Source organism: Sciurus carolinensis, chromosome 6 (assembly GCF_902686445.1).
Source record: "Sciurus carolinensis chromosome 6, mSciCar1.2, whole genome shotgun sequence".
Lineage (NCBI taxonomy): Eukaryota > Metazoa > Chordata > Mammalia > Rodentia > Sciuridae > Sciurus > Sciurus carolinensis.
The window spans coordinates 61,244,709-61,268,198 of record NC_062218.1 but is presented as its reverse complement, the minus strand read 5'-3'; the positions used below and the strand labels follow the sequence as shown (position 1 = coordinate 61,268,198).

Below are 23,490 nucleotides of genomic sequence, written 5' to 3'. Positions count from 1 at the left end.
TGTTATTCTCCCAGCCTAGAGAGGGAATGGAGATAAGCATCAAAGTTAGTAAAAGCTCTCATTAGATCCCCTAACGGTTCTGATGTCCATGGAGGAGACATGACTTCCTGTAAGTCTCTTGGACACTTTTCCACTCTAGTCTGATGAACCCAGGGTTTTATTCCAGCAAGTTTTCAGGGATGTGTGGGTCTTCAGAAGCACCTCATGAGGTCCGGTCCACTCTTCTCCCAGTTCCTATTCTTTCTAAGTCTTAAGTATCACCTGGTCTCCAGACTGGTAGTGATTCCAAACTTGGAGGGGACCTGAAATAAGCATACTCATTCATAGGGGTTAATATTTGACTGATTGTTCTATATACTGTTTTAGCCTAGTTTCTCCTGCTATAGGTATATCTTCCCCTTTCCCCTGGGGTATCAGGAAGGGTCTCCCATACACTGTTTCATAGGGCTCAATTTAAGCCTACTTCTAGGGGCCACCTGTATTCAGAGGAGAGTAACTAGCAACATGTTACCTACTACAGGTCAGTTTCTTGGCATAATTTAGCTACTGTTTTCTTAAGATGTTCATTTTTTGTTTTTTCTATAGATTGGGGTCTCCAGGATGCATGTAACTTCCACTGGATATCCAGTGCTTTGCTTACTTGTTGGGTCACATTAGCAATGAAAGATGGTTCATTGTCACTTTGCATGGAGAGGAGCCCATATCTTGGTATAAACTCCTTTAAGAGAACTCGAGTTATTTCTGAAGCCTTTTCTGTTCTGGTGGGATATGCCTCCACCCAGTCAGAGAAGGTGTTCATCAGTACAAGCAGTTACCTAAAGTTTCATGTGGTACAAAGGCATTTGGGTAGAATCTATTTGGCAGTCATCAAAAGGCTATGTTCCCATATGTTGTGTTCCTCACAGTAGGCTGCCTTTCAGTCTTGGGATCATTACAGCCACGTAACACAGTTCTGAGTCACCTACTGAATGATTTTTTGGAGGTGTGATCCCCACAAATGGGGCTTGATAAAATTCACCAAGGCATCCCTCCCATAGTGTATACTCATATAGGTGTTTCACCAAGGGCCAGACCAGTCTTTCAGGCAGGAGGATGAGTCCATAGGCATTTTGTCTCCATCTGGCAGTACTATTCCAGGAATCAAAACCCCATTCTTTCCCATTTTCTATCTTCCTCAGTATAATCAGGCTTGTACTGGTCCAGTTCAAACTGAGGTATCAGAGCCCCAATAAATGATTTACTCTTTGCAGTCCTTTTGGCTGCCCTATTGGCAGCTTGATTTCCCCTGGCTACATGAGTGTCTACCTTCTGGTGACCGGGACAGTCACCAGGATGATTGCCACCTGCTTTGGTTCAGTCACTGCCTGTATTAATATCAGTATTTCAAGATTAGCTAGCAAAAACTGGAGTCAGAGTGCATTTTCAGGAGGTACTTGCAGATGAAGCTGTTGCCTTTTGGGTGAGAATGTTATTTGTACATTTAATTTACATAACAAATCTCATCCCAGGAGAGGATTTGGGCAATCTGGCATATACAAAAAAACTGTTTCTTAATTTTTTTCTCCCAGTTTACATTCAAGGCACTGACACAATGGATGATGCTCAGCATGACTGACCTCTCCAACTACTGCCAGCATGTTAGTGCTTAAGGAGGTCAGTTTAGAATTTACAACAGAATAACTGGCACCAGTGTCCACTAGAAAGTCAATCAGTTGGGGCCCCACTGTCAATTGTACCTGGGGCTCCTCTGGGACTATTGGTATAGAGACCTCCAACAAGGCCTGGAGCCCAGGACCCTCTCACTCATCAACTGAGCCTTGGATTTAGAAAACTATTTCTTTTTCAGGGGAGTGATCTGGTCCTGGGGACTTTGCTTCCTTGGACAGTCCTTTTTCCAATGTTCTTCCTCCTTACAGTAGGCATACTGGTTTTGCTTTAATGGATGGTGCCCATTCCTGTCCCTTCCTTTGGATTTTCTTAAGCTCCCTTTGTGGGGGTTGCCAGTAAAACATGTGCTGATTTTTGTTTTTGTTCCTCTTGGGAATTGTATACCTTAAAGTAAATATCAACCAATTGAGGGGCTCATACCAATTGCCTCTTCCATGGGATGTCTGGAACACTTTGCCCAATGAAATTCATATTGACCATATAAAGGTTTTCAGGGTCTTCTGGATTTGTATCTTTGTATTTCCTGTACACCTGATAAACTTGCTTTAAAATTCTCTTGACAGGTCCTCATTGATCTTTTGCAGTAATTCCTGAATCTTATTTAAACTTTTTTGCTTGGGGAATCACCTCCTGAGTCCCACCAAAAGACGTTCCAATAATGATTAATCATTGCACTGTCTGCCACAGCATTTGGGTCCCAGTTGGGCTCCCTTATAGGAGTAGCTTCTGCTAGTACAGGGGTGTGATTGGGATCCTCATCATGGAGCCTCTGAGCTTCTTCCCTTGCCCTGTCTATCACTAGTCAGTGCTTATCAGCAGTGAGTAACATATTAATCAAAGTTTGTATATCTGCTCAGATGGGGCAGTGAGTGGCAAATGGTGGTAAATAACTCAGCTATTTTCTGAGTCTTCTCGATAGGATGGGTTTGAATTTTTCCAGTTCATCAAGGCAGAGGTGGAGAAGGAACTGTAAGTTCAGTAATACCCCAATGTTTGCCCCTGTGCATTTATGCTAGTAGAGCATTGCCTTAGGGGGAATTGATCTGAGCCAGCAATGGATGTTCCTGAATCAAAAGGAGTACCCCAGGAGTTTTAGATGGAGAGACCATCCTTATTCTCAGGTGGTAGGCCTGTGATGCCTACAGTAGGAGCCCCTTTTCCTCCAACTTCCCTTCATGTGGATGGCTCTCTATGGAACTAAGAGAGCTAGTGGGAGCCAGAAGTGGTGCCAGAACAGCACCAGGTTAGGATTAGGATTGAAAGCATTTGTTATATTCAAATTTATCAGATCGTTCTCAACTTTCTCTGCAGACTTTGCTGTCCTCACACACTAGAGGCTGTGCCTCTCTCTGCACCGTCTACTTAGTCCTTGGATGTTCAGATCCCTTATTATGTAGCAACATAAAAGCTTGCACATATGGGATTTCTTCCCGTTTTCCTGACTTCTGGCAAACAATTCCAGCTGCAAGATTGTATGGTAATTCAGAGTGCCAGACAATGGCCATTTTCTTCCCTTTCCAGAACATACAATTTTATTCCCCTTTCAGACTTTGTTGCAGTAAAACACCATCTTTTTCTTAGTCAACATGGTCCAGGTCAGCCAGGATCTTTTCCAAGGGATCATCGGTGGAAAATGATGCAGTGTTTCCCATGTCTTAAAGGGACCTGTAATGGGTACAAGCAACACAGACAGGGAATTCCCAAACCCAAGACCAACAAACAGATGAAAACCTAGAACTGATCAAAAAGAAGTGAACATCCCTAGGTTCTCAAGTCCCACTTAACCACAACTCTTGCACCACTGGTGCCACAGTTGTTCCCAGAAAGACAGACTAGATGTTCCCACAAAGAGGAACTAAGTGTGTGGAATCAAGGGTCTCAGTGTGCACCCTGCAGGACTTAGCAAATGACTAAGGGTGTCATGACTTTTCTGAGTTGTTTCCTGTTTCTCAAAGAAGAGTAACTTGTACAGTTCAGGGAGAGAAGGCAGGAGTTCCCTGAAGCAAAAAGAGCTTTGGCGGCTGCTGGGACAGTCTCTCAGTTTCTCCCTTTACTCACAGGAGCAGTTCCTCTGGTCCTTGTCCTTGAGGCCAATCTAATAAGGAAGACAAGGTTTTGATAAAAAGGAAAAAGTTTTATTACTTTGCTAGCAAAGGAGAAACACAGGGGACTCCTGTCCCAGAGCCTGTGATTCTTCAATTCCAAGATTTTTGATTCCGAGAGTAATTCTTTGGAAAAATTATAATAGAACTAATTATAGATAAATAGAATGAGGAAAGTGAGATAAATGTAAATATAGACTATCATGAAACCCAAAACTCCTTTTAAAGAGATTAAATTGTAAGTGAAGTCCAGTTAAGAAAAGTTAAAGAAATTGAGGAACAAATAGAATTTTTATAAAGAGTACTTAGAAGAGTTGATAGAATGAAAGCAAGATGCATTGGCTAGTTAAAATATGCTATAGATGGAAATAGGGATTAGATTGGCAGATTGTTAGTATTCTGGTTGTGACATATTGTAGTTTTGCAGAAATGTTATCATTGGGAAAAACTGGGCAAGGTAGACAAGGGATCGCTCCATATTGCTTTTTATAAGTGTATTTGAATCCACAATTATCTCAATGAAAATTTCAGTCAGAAAAAAATGCCTGAAACCATAGAACTTGAGATGAACTGATAAGCCATATTTTTCCCCTTTGGGTTACAAATGATCCAGAGTGTATTTAAGCAGAAAGAAAAAAAAATCCAGAGAATCAGCGTATTTTTCTTAAACTATTAAATGGGAGAATAATTGGTACATTAAAATGTTAAAATGTTAAGCCAGGGGGCTGGGGATATAGCTCAGTTGGTAGAGTGCTTGCCTTGCATGCACAAGGCCTTGGGTTTAATCCCCAGCACCACAAAAAAAAAAAAAAAAAAAAAAAATGTTCAGCCAGTTTTTATTTTGTTGGCATTTTTTGGTGGTATTTTATCCCTTCCTCCATATAACTTTTTCCACTCCATTTTGGCTTCCTGGGGTTCTTTACTTTTTTTTTTTTTTGCTTATATGCCAGTTTTATTTCCTTAGATATTGCTCTTCCAAGGGCTGATTCGTATGTGATGGTATTTGTACAGCCTTACTTATGGCAGATACCACTACTAGCTCATTGCATTCTTCTTCCAGAGAAGACTTCAGAATCCCTCTCATCACAGTGCTGCAGGCAGTCACTGCCAGTATTGAGGGTTGGCACTCATGTTGAAACCTGTCATCTTTGGCTTAGTTCAGTAGAGACTTCTTGCAAATATCAGAAAGTCAGTTTAAATAAGCTTAAGCAAAAATTCCATGCTTTAGCTTTTTTAACTTGGAAGGATAGGAATGAATTCAGAGATCAAATGGATGTCTTCCAGACTTTCTTTTATTCTTTTTTTCTCCTTTCTTCTTGTCTTCTGCTTGGCTTCATTTTCTTAAGCTGCTATCATAGATTCTTTTCCCCATTGCTGGGAAGGAAGGCATCAATAGCCTCAAGCCTAAAATTAATTCAGTTGAGACTCCAAGTAGAACAAAACCCTTTTTTTCCTAGTGTCACCATTATTTTAGGGATGGTTCTGCTTTTATCATATGTCTGTCTTTGAATCTGTCATTGTGTTTAGGATACTGGGATATAACTTGTCAATATAGGCCACATGCCCAGATCATGGTGGAAATGTTTCTGAATAGACATTAAAAATTATATAGTACATCATAAAATCAGTGTACAAAATATAAAAGATACCATACCCCCAAAATATAAACTGGGTAGTTTGTATATGTTTTAAGTTGTAGGGCTTAGTCATGTTATTCATTTACATAATCAGAAACATCAGTTTAGGAGGCAGAGATTTATTTTATAATTAAATAAAACTAGAGGGGTGAAGTTATATAATTCAGTTTTCTTGCAGTCATGGAATTTTATTGCTTAATGGGATATTAAGAATAATTTAGTCCAAAACCATTCTTTAACATGGAGAAATATATTGGAACTTACCAAAACATGTCACTAATTTCATTTAAGATAGAATAACAGGTAAACTAAAGTTTTGTAAGTTCTGAAGAATTTGACTAACTGAATTTATGGGAATCGTTGAACCCTTCTTCAAAATGCCCTACCTGCCTACCTACTTATACATTCTCTATGAAAGAGTCAACAAATGCACAGTTATTTATAAATTTCCTTCTCTCGATTGGCTATTTAAAATGATCATATATTAGGAATTGCCTTTCAGCTAACTGCCTGACTCCTTTTAAATTTTGGATGGGTAGATCATATATATTTTTTTGTCTTTGGTGCAGCAGTAGTTTGTGGTCTGCTTTTTACCATCAGTGAGACCTTTAAGTCTCAGTGCCCTCATCTATTAAAGTGGGGATAGATAGTAATTCCTGCATCATGGAGTTATCATGAAGTTTCATGATATATTATTAAGTATTCAGTAAATGTTCTTTTCAAAAGCAGATATGTTCTGGATTAATACTTAACTACTGATAGATACTGTTTCTTCATATATTTAACTACTGATAGATACTATTTCTTTCATATATGTACTGATCTCAAGATATACCAGACACATAGAAACTACCTCCTATACCTAGTTGGTAGCAGGTAAGAGGGAAGCCAAGAATGGCGATGACATTGATTTTCCTAGAATCCCTAAACCCAGAATTATGTGGTTATTTCAGAATGACTCTTGGCATTATGTTTGTAGGTGACTGACTTTCTAAAAAATAGTCCTTAAACTAACTTTTAATAAAGACAGTACTGTGGAGTAGAGTGGAAGGGGATAAATATTAATTTCTTTGATTTGCTGTGAGTAACTAGTTAAAGCTCTTTCATGTGTTTGTCCGGTTATGGACACCTGAACAAATGAGTCCAGGGACCCATTGCAATGATAGAAATTTGGTGTTTCTTAGAAAAATAGCATTCACAGAATTTTGCATGTGATTGTATAAAATTCATGGACTTTAAGGATTTTGTTATATAAAATGCATTCTAACGTTAAGTTGTTTCATACTATTGATTTAACATTTTATTTTTCCTGTTTTGTAAGGGCCCCCTCTTGTGGCAAGTTCCTTCTTAAACTAATTTTAGTTCTGTGTGGCACATATTTACAAGAAAATAAGAGACCCAGATCTTAAAATTTGTGTACTCATAGTTAATCTACCTTTCTGTGCTGAAGAATCTCTAGTCAGTCATCTGTTGTATGATATAACCTGTCATTATCTTTCCAATTCTATGTAGTTAAATACTTTGAGAATATTAAAAAAAAATCTCTTACTTAATGAGGTACTATTATACTACTTATTATATGTAGTGATCTCTTTTATTTATTTATTTATTTTTGTTGTCATTTTTTAAAGAGTAGTACTGCCTGGTTCCTCTGGAATTTGAGTGAATGCTTTGAATACCAAAGCACCTGCAGTCTGAAAGAGTTGTAAAGAAACAGGTGTTTTCTAATTTTAGATATCTTTTTATTTTCTAGTAACCTTATCCAACTAGTCCTAGATATTCTAATGTATTTATTTCCTAAGAGATTAAGATCCATATTTTTTTTTTTTTTTGCGGCACTGGGGATTGAACTCAGGGCCTTGTGCTTGCAAGGCAAGCACTCTACCAACTGAGCTATTTCCCCAGCCCCAAGATCCATATTTTTAAGATCCATTTTTTGATGTTTCCTGTTTTATAGTCATTTTGCTAATTTTACAGTCTTCTGTTGGTACCTGTTTTTATAAAATTCCATAAGTTTTCATTTATAAGAAACAGGAGCATAAGTAACTTAAAGAAAGTAAAAAAATTAGTGGACCAGAATATAATATATTTAAATAAAAGGATTTGTTAAAACCTTTTTCATTACATGACATTATACGTTTATAGCTTCCATTTTAGTCTTCAAGGAACTTTAGAGATATCAGTCTTTCAAAATAAAGATACAAATAGGAGTACATAAAAAACAGTTACCAAGAAAAAGGAAGAAATGAGATTCATGTGGTCAGACTAACCTAAGTAAGATAAATGTATTAGTTTAGATATTCAGAATATATTAGCTTCTGTATTAGGTAACTTATTATAAATTATAGCACACAGCAAATGATTTTTTAAAAGTATCATATAGTGATCATCTTTTCAAGCCCCTAAAGGCTTGGTATAATGCAAATCTGTAGAACCTCTTACCCCTCTCCCTATCCACATTTAAAAAAATATTTGTTTGAAATGAGAGAAGCAAAAACAAAAACATCAAAGAAAAATCTGAAAATGGCTAAAAACAGAAAATTTTAAAAAAGAAAAATTTAAAAAAAGAAAATTTAAAAATATCTAAGAAGAGGGCCTAGAGGTGTAGATGTGTATGAGATCCTGAGTTCAATCCCCAGCACTGAAGGAAAAAAAAAGACAGAAAGAAACAGTACACTTACAAGATATGCTATGATTATATTATTTGGTTTTACTATTAGATAGCAAGGGGGAAATGACCAGCAAAAGAGGAAAGATGAAAGAATGATTTTAGGGAAGAAGCTAGATTAATACCAATGGGAGAGTAAAATAGGAGAGCCTACAAAGAAAGGAACATCAAAAAGCTCTACTCTGTGAAGGAGTACACCTTCATCTGTGTGTCCCATTTCACCTAGGGTAGACAAAGAAACTGAATTTAGTTCTGTCATTTTTCTGCGATGCTTATGAGCAGAGAATGGGTTTTACATTCGTAAATGATCAAGGGGAAAAAATTGTAAGAGTAGCAACATAACATGAAATTTAGATTTCAGTGTACATAAATAAAATTTTATTTGAATAGTCATTCTTACTTATTTGTCAGGGTCTTAAGCCCCCTTGCTCTTCTCGACCAGCAACAAGGGAAGGGGACACTCCCCAACAAGGTCAGACCAGGATAGGTAGGGCTGACTGACCGCCTGCTCCCAGCCCTCCAGCGGAAGACGCATTAGGGAGACCAGTCACTGCAGGAACTCGTTTATTGAGGAAATCACACAACTTTTATGTAGGGTGGGGGCTAGGCGGGAACCAATCAGCTTAAAGGTCAGCAAGGCATGGGAGGTTCACTCAGGTGAGAGTCCCATAGAACTATATGGCAAGCACGAGCAGATCACGTTCGCGGAACTGTTGTTAACCAATCCCTGAAGGTGGTCCGATTCATCGATTCATTGTCACCAACCCTTGAAACCGCCTTTGAGGCCCTGATCCTGCTCACCCACCAGGAAGTAAGGAGTCAGCCTGAGTTAGTTAACATGTCATTAGTCCCAACACTTATTTATGTAGAGTCTACTGCTGCTATTGCACTACAGTAGCAGAGGGGAGTAGTTACGACAGACCTTATGGCCCACAGATCCTGAACTCCTATATGGCTCATTACATAAAGAACGTGCTCACCCATGTGTTAGAGAACACTTTTCTTGTGTATTATAGTAGTGTATGCTATGTCATAATACGAGTTCCTGACAAAACTTTTGTCATAAAGCAGATTGTGTTTTAGAAATCATTTACTCTGATATTCTGTACCAGTTGTACCTACATACATATCACAAAATAGTAATTGATTCTCACTATAATAATTCTAAATCGTGAAGTAAAGATTCAACTGTATAGAGCAGGCTGTGTTCAAGGAATGCTTACTACATTAATTTGAGGTAGCCATTAAAAATGTTAATAAATGTACAAATATTGTGGCAACAAAATAGAAGTAAAAAAATAAAATAGCTAAGCATATAACAATTTTTACATGCAAATGGTCAGAGGAAAAGTGTATAGCAATAGGGACAGGGTTTTAGTTGTTTTCACAGTATGTAAAAGAAGTTAACTCCAGCCATTTTGCATTTTAAGGAAATTTATTAGAAAAAAAACTGAGGTATTCCCAAGGAGCCAAGATGAAGAATATAGACAGGCCTCAGAATGAAACCCAAACTAGTAGTAGGAAAGTAAGGTATCATTTTCTTCTTTTTCTTTCCTGACTTCTGCTTTATTTTCTTCACAAAATGGTATTCTTTTGTTTTTACAGTGGCATTAATACAAACATGACATAGTGTGACTTTCCATTAATTTCTACATGTTTTTTGACTTGTTCCTTAGTTGAAGCCAGAGCTCAGAATTAATCCAAATTTTTGGTCCCTTCCCAAATATTTTTGAGAAAGAATGTGATTAGTTCAGGTTGGATCAAGTCATCATTTTTTAGTCCAGACAGTTCTGGCCAGAACCTACCTTGTAAACATGGCTATACTCCCATCACTTATTGGGGAGGAGGCATTTTCTAGAGAAAAGAAATTATATTGAGCTCAGCATAATACTCTAAGTATCTCCTGCAGTCATTCCCATCTAAGAGATAAATGAAAATTTCTGGAGGTGGGAATTAGAACAGAGTAGGATTATGGTTTGAAAGTGCATATGAAGAAGCAGCGTAACTGTTTTCTTCAAAAATTGTTATGAAAACTTTGAAACATACAGATCAGTTGAAAGTGTTTTACAGTGAAGAACCCTATACTCATCACTTAGATTCCATTTTATCATACTTGCTTTATTATATCTATTCACCTATCTCTGTATCTATCCATCAGTCATCCTTTTTAAATATGTTTTAGAGTAAGTTTCTGAAGTCAGTATATATGCCCAGATACATTGTCCTGCATATTATCCCTCTTTCTCACTTCTTAAAATTTGGTCAAGTGATTGTGAAATTTACCATTTTAGCCATTGTAATGTATATAATTCAATGGCATCTAGCACATTGATAATAACCATGACACTGTCTAGTTCTAAAATGTTTAAATCATTCCAGAGAAAGAACATTTGTACCTTTTAAACAGTCAGTCACTCGTTTTCCTCAAACCCTGAACCCCTAGAATGGCATTTACAAGTTTTTGTTGGGACATCTGTTTAGTCCTTTTGGCTTATATCTAGAAGTGCACTTACTCAAGTGGTAGTTCTGCTTGACTTTTTTTTTTTTTTGCTTCATATGTGTGATCTTATTTAATGTTTGTAGTAAACCCACAAGATAATTAATAGTATTGCTATTTTATAGATGAAGAAACTGAGGCTCCAAAGCATTAAGTAATTTGCACAAACACCTCAAAAGAGACTGACTTCTAGCCTGCCTGATTTCAGAGATGGTGCTTATTTTACTTCCTCTGGCTCAACCTAAGTGTCACTTTTTGGGGAATTCCCAAACTGTTTTCTACAGCTGCTATTCCACTTTACATTCCTACCAACAGTGTTGAGGGTTCCAGTTTCCCCACATCCTTGCCAACATTATTTTCAGTTCATAACTGTGTTAGTGTGTGTGTAGTAGTATATTATTGCGGTTTTGACTTGCATTTCCCTAATGATGCTAAACATCTCTTTATGTTCTTGTTGGCTATTTGTATATATTCTTTGGTGATATACTCTTTCAAATCCTTTGTCCACCTCCTGTTTTTAACATGCTTTTATTAGTGTGTTGTGGTTATACATAATAGTGGGATCCATTTTAAAGTAATGATACATGCTTGGAATATAAATTGCTCTATTTCAGTACCTAGTGCTTTTCTTTCCCTCTCTTCCCACTCCCCTTTTCCCCCTTCCTCTGCTCTACTAGTCTTCCTCTTTTATAGATATACACAAAGGTCAAATTCACTGTATCAAATTAATTCCACATTTCCTCCCTTTTCACATCCCTCCTCCCTTCCTCTCAGTCTCCTTGCTTTACTACACAGATCATCTTTCTGTTTTTGGGAGATCAACACCACTCCCACTTTAGCTCTACCTTCTGCATATGAGAGAAAACATGCCATCCTTGACTTTCTGGGTCTGGCTTATTTCACCTAGCATAATGTTCTCCAGTTATCAGCAAATGCCATAATTTCATTCTTCTTTATGGCCAAGTAAAACTCCATTGTACATATAAAACACATTTTCTTTTTTTTTATTATTTTTTGATTCATTGTATACAAATAGAGTACAACTTTTATTTCTCTGGTTGTACACGAAGTATAGTCACACCATTTGTGTAATAATACTCGTGCTTAGGGTAATGATGTTTATCTCATTCCATTATCTTTCCTTCCCCCCTGCCCCTTCCCCACCCCTCACTTCACTCTGCACAGTTTATTCTTCCTGCATTCTTCCTTTACCCCCCACTCTGTTATGTATCATCATCCACTTATCAGAGAAAACATTTGACCTTTGTAAACCATATTTTCATAATCCATTTGTCTGTTGATGGGTACCTGGACTGGTTCCACAGCTTAGCCATTGTGAATTACTCTGCCATAAACATTGATGTCCTGTAGCACTACAGTTTGCTGATTTTACTTCTTTTGGATAAATACCGAGCAGTGGGATAGCTGGGTCATTGGTGGTTCTATTCCCAATCTCTTAAAGAATCTCCATACTGCTTCCTAAAGTGGTCATACTAATTTGTAGTCCCAGCAACAATGTGTGAATATACCTTCCCCCCATATCCTCACCAACATTTGTTATTATTTGTGTTCTTCATGACTGCAATGCTAACTGGATTGAGGTGGAATTTCAGTGTACTTTTGATTTGCATTTTCCTGATTGCCACGGATATTAAACATTTTTTCATATATTCGTTGATCATTTATATTTCTTCTTTTGAGAAAAATCTGTTTGGTTCTTTGGCCCATTTATTAATTGGGTTTTTGTTTTGTTTTGTTTTGTTTTGCTGTTAAGCTTTCTGAGTTGTCTATATATTCTGGATATTAATCTCCCCCATCAGAGGAATAGCTGGCAAAGATTTTCTCCTGTTTTGTAGGCTCTCTTGTCACACTTATAATGATTTCCTTTGCTGTGCAGAAGCTTTTTAATTTGATGGCATCCCACTTACTGATTCTTGATTTTATTTCTTGAGCTTCAGGGGTCTTAAGGAAGTTGCTGCCTGTACCAATATGCTGGAGTGTTGATCCTGTTTTCATCTATCAGTTGCAAAGTTGTGGCCTAATTCCAAGATCTTTGATCCGCTTTGATTTGACTTACATGTGGGGTGAGAGGGATCTGGTTTCATTCTGCATGTGGATATCCAGTTTTCTTAGCAACATTTGATAAAAAGGCTTTTCTCCAACATAGATTTTTGGCACCTTTTTCAAGCAACATAAATCTGTAACTATGCCCCACCCACCTCCTTTTGAGGTAGGGTTTCACCATGTTATCCAGACTAGTCTTGAATTCCTGGGTTCATGTCATCCTACTCAAATTCTGAGTAGCAGAGACTGTAGGTGCACACCACTGTAACCAGCTTGCCCATTTTAAAATTAGAGTGTCTTTGTTGTTGAGTTCAAAGAGTTTATTCTGGACACTAGATCCTTATATATATATAGTTTGCAGATATTTTCTACCATTGTATGCATTATCTTCATAAAAACCATGATGCATAAGTGTTTTTTATTTGATGAAGTTCAGTTTATTATTTTTTAGGTTGTACTTTTACTGCCATATTAAAGAAACCATTACCAAATTGAAGTTATAACCGTAACTTTCCTTTAAGACCTTTTTTTTATTTAGGTCTCATCACTGTGGGTTCATTTTTATATATATTATGAGGTTAAGAATCTAACTTCATTATTTTGTATATTAATATCCAGTTTTCCCAGCACTATTTGTTCTTTTTCAATTGGATTGGATTGTTGTAGCACCTTGTTGAAAATCAGTTAGTTATTGGTGTATGGACTTGTTTCTGGAATCTCAGTTCCATCCTTATGCTAGTATCACACTAGTTTGATGACTGAACCTTTTAGTAAGTTTTGAAATGAGGTAATGTGAAACCTCTCACTTTTCCCCTCTTGGGTCTCATTTTTTAACAACTTTTACTGAACATTTTTGTCACCTTGTGATTTTGTAGATCAAAAGTTTGACATAAAATCTCACTTGTTACAATCAAGGTGTCAACTGGACTAAATAATGGAGACTCTAGAGGAGAATTTCACCTTTTTCAGCTTCTAGATACTGTGCTGTGCATATTCTTTGAGTTGTGGCCCCCTTTAATTTTGCAGGTAGCAAAGGCTAGACAAGTTCTTCTCATATTGCATCATTTAACCTCCTCCTCCCCCCTCCATTTTCTACTTTTGAATACCTTGTGGTTACATTGGGACTACTCTGATAACCCAGGGTGACTGCCTTGCTTTAAGATCATGTGATTAGTAATGTTAATTTCATCTTCAGCCTAAATTTCCCTTTGCCTTGTAACCTAATGTAACATATTCAAAGGTTTTGGGAGTAAGGAAGTGAACCTCTTTGGGGGAAAGGAGACATCATTCTGCTTGCCACATTGAGGTGTTCTTTATAGTATATGAAATATACCTGTTGAAAGTATATATGATGAGTTTTAGAAATTTTATACAGTTTTAAAGCATTATCCATCATCCTAAAAAAAATTCCTTGTGCCTCTTTGATGGTTTTCATTCCCAACATGCAACCACTGTCTGTTTTTGATTTTTCTAGAAATTTATGTAAATGAAATCATAAAATATGTACTTTTATATCTGGCTTCTTTCACTTAGCTGATGTTTTGAGGTTTAGCCACATTATTTCATGTATCAGTAGTTCACTACTTTTTGCTGATGAGCAGTATAAAATAACCAGTTTGTTTAGTGTTACGATTTGGATATAAGATGTTCTGTGGGGCTGAGGATAGAGCTCACTTGGTAGAGAGCTTGCCTCACAAGTACAAGTCCCTGGGTTCAATCCCCAGCACTGGAAAAAAAAAAAAAAGATGTTCCTGTAAAGGTTTGTGTATTGGAAATGATGTTCAATATAGCAATATTTAGAGGCAAAATTGTTAAATAAGAGGTAGAAACCTAATTGATAGGTTAATCCATGTGATGGATTCATGATTTGAATGGATGACTCGGTGGTAACTGTAGGCAGGTGGGGCATAGCTGGAGGAAGTAGTTTACTGGGTTTATGCCCTTGAGGATTATCTTTTGTCCCTGAATCCTTAAGCTGTCTCTTTCCTCTTCCTGGCTGCCATGAGTTGAGCAGCTTTCTTCTACCATGCTCTTCTGCCACAGTTTGCCTTACCCCAGGCAAGAGTAATGGAGTTGACCAACCATGGACTGAGACTTCTGAAACCATGAAACAAAATACTTTTCCTCCTCTAACTTGTTCTTGTCAGATGTTTTGGTTACTGTGAGAAAATGCTGACTAACACATTTAGTCATTTGCCTGTTGATAAACATTTACATTGTTTCTAGTTTTGAGCTGTTATGAATAATACTTCTATAAACTTTAACCTATAAATCTTTTTTCAACAATCACATAAGAAAGCATTTATTTGAGGTTTAACATTAAATCATACAAATAAATTTTATAAACACTGATCCATATTGAGTCATAACACCTATAGCAAAGGACAAAGTAAAAACAAAGAAAACGAATTGGCAACTATTTACAGTTGGACATGGTTGTGTCTTGTACACTAGAAGTCCTTTACAAAATAATCATCTTAGAGCAACAGAAGACCAGCCTTCAGTGTCGTCCCGCAATATAGGTTTCTTTAGCATCTCCTGTTTTCTCCAGTGTCCTCCTTTAGTATAGCTGGTAATTATTTTGGTGATTGCCACCCCCTTGAGATGCCTTGCCATAAGTGCTCTGTTGACCTCGACCATGACCCCTAGTATCACCACCTCCGCTAGCTGCAGCACTTCTTCCTCCTTTTTGTTGTTGCTTTTGCTGCCTGTATGCCTCTTTGGGCTATGCAACTTTGATTTCACACTTCCCAGAACCAGTATGATGATATCTGCTTTCTAACAATTTATTTACTGGCTCTTTTTCTGTATATGTGGTAAAACAAAATTCTCTTCTTTCATTTGTTTTTGTATCCATGGGAAATTCAATATTTTCAATCTCTCCACAGGCTCCAAAATATTCTTTAATTTGTTCTTCATAAGTATCTGGGCTCAACCCACCCATAAAAACCTTTTCAGGGGATTCTTTCCTTTTTAAAGCTTTGTGATCTATCAGTTTGCCATTCAGTTTGTGTTCTTTCAGTTCCAAAACCTTACCAACACTAGCAGTATCTTTGTATGAACACAAATCATATCGAGTCTTAACAGCAAAGGACAAAATCCAAATCCCCTTGATCTTCCAGTGACTGGATCTGTTTTACTCATACAGTCTACAACGTCCCCAAATCGAGGCAAATATTCAGTCAAATCTTTCTTACTTGTATCCCAACTCAAGCCTCCAGTAAACATTTTACTGTCATCCTGCTGATTCTTGCTTGCGTTGATCTTGGAACCCTCTGCATGTACAGTGTTGTACTCTATGTACTATGTTGTACATGTACTATGTACTGTGTTGCTCCATGGTGGCAGAGCTATCAGCAGGGGAGTGTTGGTGTATAGTCCTGGTTGTGGTGGTGGTGGCGATAGCAGCGGCGGCGGCGGCGGCAGAGCGTTGTATTAACCTATAAATCTTTATGGGACATATGTTTTCATGTTTCGTGGATAGATAAATTCCTAGGAGTGGAAAGGCTAGTTCTTGTGATAGCTATATACTTTTAATATACTGCTGAACTGTTTTCCAACGTGAATGTAACATTTTACAGGTCTCACCAGCAATGCATGAAGGTACTACTATCTTTGCCTGTGTGTAGGATTGTGTGTTTTAGATTATAGGCATTCTATAATCTAAATTATATGGGATAATAAGTGCCTCACTGATTTTTTTAAATCTGCGTTTACCTAATGACTAATAATGTTGAGCATCTTTTCATGTACTTATTTATCATTAAAGGTTTTCTTTTTTTTTAATTTTAATTTTTTGTGATATTGGGGTTTGAATTCAGGGGCATTTGACCACTGAGCCAGATCCCCAGTCCTATTTTGTATTTTATTTAGAGACAGGGTCTCACTGAGTTGCTTAGTGCCTCGCTGTTGCTGGCTTTGAACTTGCAATCCTCCTGCCTGAGCCTCCTGAAGCGCTGGGATTACAGGTGTGCACTGCTGCGCCCAGCCTTAATAGTAATTTTTTTGAAGAACAAAAGTTAAATTTTTATGAAATTCAGTTTACCCAACTTTAATTCTGTATGTATTATGCTTTTGGTGTCATATCTAAGAAATTGCCTAACTCAAGGTCAGAAAGGATTTTTCTTAATATTCTAGATTTTGGCAAGAAATTATATAGTTTTAGAAGGTCATAGGTTACAGCCTAAAAAGAGCTCCCTTTGGCCAAAGTTGGAATGACTTGAATAAGTCATAAGTAATGAATAATTGAATTATAACCCAAAGAATAAAATAAATATCCATGAGTCTGTACAATATTATAGGTAATATTATAAAGCATTTTAAATTTATTTCAAAATAATGAATAAGTAAATTTCAATGCAAAAAAGTGGCCAAAAATTTGGACATTTCACCAAAGAAAATATATGAATAACTAATAAGCAAATAAAAAGATTCTGAACTTATTTATTAGAGCTGTGCAGATTAAAATCATTTTAACATATCACTACATACTTAAGAGGATGATTAAAATAAAAAACACTGACCAACCATACCAAGTGCTGATAAAGATGTGGAAGAACTAGAACTCATTTACACTGATAGAAATATAAAATGGTACCACCATTCTGGAAAACAGCCCAGCATTTTCTTAGCAATCTTAACATACACCTACCATGTGATCCAGTCATTCTATTCCTAGGTATTTACCTAAGAGAAGAGGAAATACATATCTGTGCAAAAACATATATGAATGTTTTGTTTGTAATTGCCCAAATAGGAGATGGTCTGAATGTCCTTTAACAGAATAGATAAGCAAATAATGGTATGAGGAACTACTCAACAATAAAAATTAATGGATTATTGATACAGGGAAGAACATGAATGAATAATTATGCAAATCAGTGGTTGCCTTGGGATGGATAGGATGGGCTACAAAGAAGCATGATGGTTATTAGGTTATTAGGTTATTTGTGGCAGTAGACTCACAAATGTGACACATCAAAATTTACTACATTTTATAATTTAAATACATTTATAGTTTATTGTGTGTTAATTACACCTCAGCAAAGCTGTTTAAAAAGAGAATGGAGGAATCACTTTAAAAAAGTTACAAAAAGCATCCTTAACCATTAACTGAGATGGGCAGGACTTACTGATGTTAAGTGCTGTAATTAAAAGTAGAAACAAGGTTCTTTTGAAGAACACAGGGGATGAAAAATATGACTCCATCTAGGGTTGTGGGCACAGTGTCAGAATTTGGATGTACTTGAAGGAGGTCATATTTCAGTGCTAAGATTCTGTGTTTGAAGAACTACATGAAAATTTGGAAGATTTCACAATAATTGAAATCCATTTGATTTAAGACTGGTTTCTAAATTTGCTAGTTTTCCAACTTTGGGTACTTATGAGAATCATTAGTGGGAATTACTTTTTTCCTTTCCTTTTCATTTTCTTAGCTTTTGAAAAATGTATAAACTGGATTACCACAGAATTTCTGATTTTATTGATGTAGGGTGGGAACCACTATATTTTAAAACTCCTCAGCTGATTTAATGCATAGCTGTTGAGAACCTGTAGCATTAAGTCTCCTGGATGCTTGATATAAATGTAGAATCTCAAACCTTATTCAGACTTACTGAATCACAATATGTATTTTAATAATATCTCCAGGTGATTTCTATGTACAGTATAATTGAAAGAGCACTGTCTAGGTTTATTGAATGTTTAGCTGTGGCCCCGGAGTCCTCTTAAACCATAGTTCTCCAAGTGTGATTCCAGGACCATCAAAATTTGAATTCCCAAGCCAAACTCCAGACCTTCCAAATAGGATACTACCTGTGGGGCTCAAGATTTTGTGGTTTTACAAGTCCTCTATGAGATCCGGACATGAAAGAGCTGAGGAGTGTTGCACTAGAAGTTTCTGATTATCAGTTGGGATTTGGAACCACTGAATTGAGGGAATTGTTTCTACAAGTCTTTATGACTTTTCAACATAACTCTCTGATAGGGAATGTAGCTCAGTGGTAAAGTTTGTGCTTAGCATGTATAGGACCCTGGAGAGAAGATACTCCTTGAAGGAAATGTCTGCTCCTTGCTTTGAAACAGTTTAGAACAAATTTTTTTTTTTTTTTTTTTTGCGGTACCGGGGATCGAACTCAGGGCCTTGTGCTCGCAAGGCAAGCACTCTACCAGCTGAGCTATCTCCCCAGCCCCTGAAACAGTTTAGGTAAAAGAAAAGAAAAAAACAAAAAACAAAAAAACCCAAACCTGTGTATATAGGTCCACTTAGAGAAAGCATGTATGACAAAAGGTATAATTGTTACCGCCTTTTACAGATGTAGAACCTGGGTTCAAAGAGAGTAACTAATATAAGACAGTCAGTTGGCAAACAAGTGGTAGAACTAGAACTTGAATCTCTGTGATCTTTATATGTCACCACAAGCTGGAGTTTGATGCTGTTTTATGTGTTAGCTTGCCTGGTTCATCTTCTCAGGTATCTGGGTGTGTGACTTAGTTGCATTCCACAGGCACAGGAGCAAGCTTGAAAATGTAACCCTTGACTTCCATTGTTATTAGTCAGCCCTTCACCATACACAGGCACATCTCTTCATTAGATTTTGAGTGTATGTCTGAATGTGGTTTTTTTTTTTTTCCCCTTATTTTATTTACTTGTTTGTTTTACAGTACTAGGAATTGAACCCATGACCTCATGCTTGTGAGGCAAGCCCTCTACCACTGAGCTATGTCTTAAGCCTTTTTTAAAAATTTGTAGACAAGGTCTTGGTCATTTGTCCAGGCTGGAACTTCTGGTCATCCTGCTTCAGCCCCCTGAATAGTTGGATTTATGGATGTACACTACCACACCCAGTTGTCTAAGCATGTTTGTATGTTTTAACTTGGTTCTAATTAGAATCAAGTGTTCTTGGGTTTTATTTGGAATATGCAGAAATGTGCTTGATTGAGTAGTTCAGCTACTCAAGTCAAGTTTTGAGGCCAGTTTTTAATTTGACAAAGTTGTATATATGCCCTGTTGGTGGCTTTGAGATTTAGGATTGATTCCAAAGCAGTGGGGACTGTTAATTCAGTATTTCACATCTTTTATACTCTGTCTCATTCCATAGAGCTTTTATGGTGATTAAACATTAATGTTAAGTAAGTTGCTTTTCCTCTGGTAACATTTCTTAAAAGTTTTGATTCAAATTAGGCTTGGATGAATTCATTAGGTTGATGACTTTTTTTGTAGCAATAATTTATTCTTACCAGCTGATTAAAGCATCATATTTAAGAGTTGTTTTGCTTTAAATTGATGACCTTTTGGAGTTGTTCTTTTCTTTGAGTTTAATTGAACTCATAGTGGCATTTTTAGAAAATGTGTGATAAGAGCATCAAGAGACAGAACCAAAATGGTTTTATTTACTTTTATATAAACTAAATTGCCCTTGTGACCCAGCGTAAAATCTAAGTGCTGAGAGCAGTTATTAATATTGACAACAGAATTAATTGAGTCTAAAACAGTCAAAATTCCAGTTGTGGCAAACTATTCATTAAGACTCTTACTCTAGCTTTAGTACTGTCAAAAAAATAACTAGTCTTATGATTAAATAGCAGAATGATGGGCAGTAGACTGCATTTGAGGGAGATGCTGAATAAACTTTCCACTTGTGAAATAGTTCAGAAGTGACATGCTTCAAGGGGGGTCAGTCTGTGCATTGATATCCAGCTGAGCTGTCAACTGGCACTGAGCCAGGCACGCAAAGCCTTGCCATGTGAAGGAACATGTGGAGCATATGCCATTTGTAAAAGAAAATCTTTCTGTGCATGATTTAATGTTTTTTGAAGATTGTATTTAGTTTTATGATACTAGAAACTCAGCATTTCTGTCTTTAATAGAAAAGTTTATGTGGATGGTACTTAAAATTTTATAATTGAATGGATTTGACATTTTATATTTCAAAGATATTTGTTTTGAATATTTTAATTGGATATTTTTCTTATTTTGAATAGATTTTAGAGACTTTTTAGAAACAAGGGGAAATTAATCAAAATGTGTCTACATAGGAAAAGGGTTTTGTGAGGAAGGAATGTAGACTTTTGTTTGAAGGGATTAATTTTATAGTTAAAGAATACCTTTACTTTTTTTTTTAACCTATACAAATTCACCCAGAGATCGTAAAAGATGTTTTTATACCATATTTACTGAGATGATGTTGTAAAAGTCTTTTTAGATACATTTTTTTATTATTTGTAAATAATGCATATTGTTTGGCATTGGTGCTTTGTTTTTTATTTTTATCTATCCCCCTTGCTAAAATAAGCCCGTAGCGTATTGGCTAAATATTTTTAGTTTCTCCTAGTTGTAGAGAAATATTTCTTTCTTTTGTAATAGAATGATCAGTAAGACCTCTGATCATGGATTCTCACAGTTGTGGTCAGGCTTAACATTTTAGAAGAACCAATAAAGAGATTCTCTATCATTTTCTCTTTACTTCAAATTCTGTCATTCTCTTTTTAGTCTCTAATTTCTTGGTAACACAGGTATACCAGTTACCATTAGCATGTTAAAAATCATTTCACAAAAATTCTGGACTCTCATAAATTTATTTAGTATAACAGGCTTACAAATGTCAGCTTAGTAAGATAATTTTTTAGTCTGATGTTTATTTAACTTTTAGGATATTGCAATGGGCAAATTCATGCTTTTGCTGCTTTCTTATTTAAATAGTATACTATTTCCCATATATGAAGTGTAGCTTATTTTATGACATTTAAGTCTAGTCTCGGCAGTTCTCTCATTTCATGGTTATTTTACCATCTACTTCCTTTCTACAGCCTATCCCTCATACTAGCATTAAATTAATTTTCGTGTAAGACCACTTTGCAGGTATGTGTGTGTGTATATATGTGTATGACCTTTTCACATTAAAGCTCTTCCCATTGTCTGCAAACTACAGTTCAAAATTCTTTACCTTCTATACAGTTAGAGAGATCTGGGTTATAATACCACAGCCACCACTTAACTAGCATGTGATTAATTAATATATTTAACAAATATTTACTGAAGTTTTCATATTTTCTAAGCATTATTCTAAGAAATGAGGATTTAGTGGCGATCAGGACAGATGAGGTCCCAAGCTTACATTCTTGTAGTATTTACCTTCTTGGTATCCCCGTTTTTCTCATGAGCATAGCCAAGGATTTATCAGCTGCCTCTTACCATTTTTATTTTCTCTTACTAACTGTGCTAAAGCTCCTTGAAAGCAGAAAGTATATGTTAAATCTGTGTCTCCAGTTCTATGGTATCCAGTAAATTACTGTAAGCATAATAGTCTAGTCTCAAGTTGTTTCACTGTTAGGATTATTTGATTTTTAAAAGCTAATTTCTGATATTTAAATTAGTATTAATTAATATTTTAATAACACTGGAACACATTACACAACAATTATTGTTAATTAAGTTAAAATGTAAAAAGACAAAGATATATTGTAATAGAATTTATCTAATAATTGTTTTCTACTATTTTTTTTTTTATTCCCCAGGCCTTATTGAATTTGAAGAATGTGACCCTGCTAGTGCAGTTGAAGGTAAGTTGGTATCTTGTAATGTGCTAACTCACATGGCAACTAGCTAGTGTCCTGTTTAGTGAACAAATAAAGAGGGACCTATCTATAGGTGTCATCATGCCTGTGGAATGATAGAAAAATCTGAATGTAGTATGAAGACCTGCAGGTACTGTTACTTAATAAACAAACAGCAAATGTATTTTATTTTGCTGGGGATCAAATCCAGGGCCTTGAACATTCTGGCCGTGTGTTCTACCACTGAGCCACACCCTTAGCCCAAAATACATATTTTAAAAGATTATAGCATATATTTGTTTTCACATACTCATTGAGATTGTTTTATCCATTGGTATCCATCTTTAAACTTGCTAATGTCATGAGTATGAATCTCATCACTACTCATTGGTGTACAGTGCATAATATTTCACTTACTAATTAAATTATATTTTAATGTTAATATTACCATCATTCAAAATGGACAGTGAGTAGGCTTGGAGGAGGGATGCACAACCAGTCTGACTCTTATTTAAGTAGGTGTTTTTCATAGAATGAAGTCCAAGAAGTGTCTACTGTTTTTGTTTGTACATTATATATCTTACTCTGTGAGCTACTAGAAATAATTTGAAAGTAATATTCTGTTTTTTCCAGTCCTTACCTTAGAGTTTCAAAAGTGATTTGTTAGTATCTAAGTTTATTTTTGGGGTTCTCAATAGCCTTGGGACCTAGCCTCTAATACTCACTAGCTACTGGAAAACAGTAATTATTTAAGTTCTCTGAACTTTAACTTTTTATTGCAAAGTGAAAATAATAAAATAAAATACCTACACTATAACAATAAAAGTTTGTTGATTTTTAGCATATCATTGTGTGTTGTACAAATATGTGGTTTAGTGTGTTTGCTTTGCATGATAGCAAGATCCTTATGATATCTGTATTCTTGTTCTGACTGAGTTAAAAAACAAAAACAACTCTTGAATTTCTTGATCTGTAAAAGGAGGGATTAGTTTAGGTTACTGAAGGTTTGTTATTGCTCACTTCTCAAAAATGTAAGCAGCTCATATAATTTAAGTGCTGAATTGCATCAATAATTAATTTTTCATATAAAAAGATGATGAAGAATTGATGTAGAAAGAACAAAGATGATTTTTTCTCTTTGGTTCTGGTAGAATTCATTTATAAAATTAGTGATATTCCTTCATAGTATTAGTGATAACGTATGAACACAAGAATGTCTTACCACCAACTTTTTGTATCTATCCTCTGATGGATTGGCTGGCTTTTTTTTTTTTTTTTTTTTTTTTTTTTTTTAATTTT

General features: G+C 36.0%; 1 protein-coding gene and 1 pseudogene across 1 annotated transcript in view; one reads left to right on the top strand and one right to left on the bottom strand.

Moving 5' to 3' along the window:
• Positions 1-23,490, top strand: part of Fcho2 (FCH and mu domain containing endocytic adaptor 2) — a 132,127-nt gene that overhangs the window by 60,484 nt on the left and 48,153 nt on the right. The window contains 1 exon segment of the mRNA XM_047555504.1: positions 22,153-22,197. Coding sequence (XP_047411460.1) covers positions 22,153-22,197 — 45 coding nt within the window.
• LOC124986890 (heterogeneous nuclear ribonucleoprotein D-like) lies at positions 15,197-21,801 on the bottom strand (annotated as a pseudogene).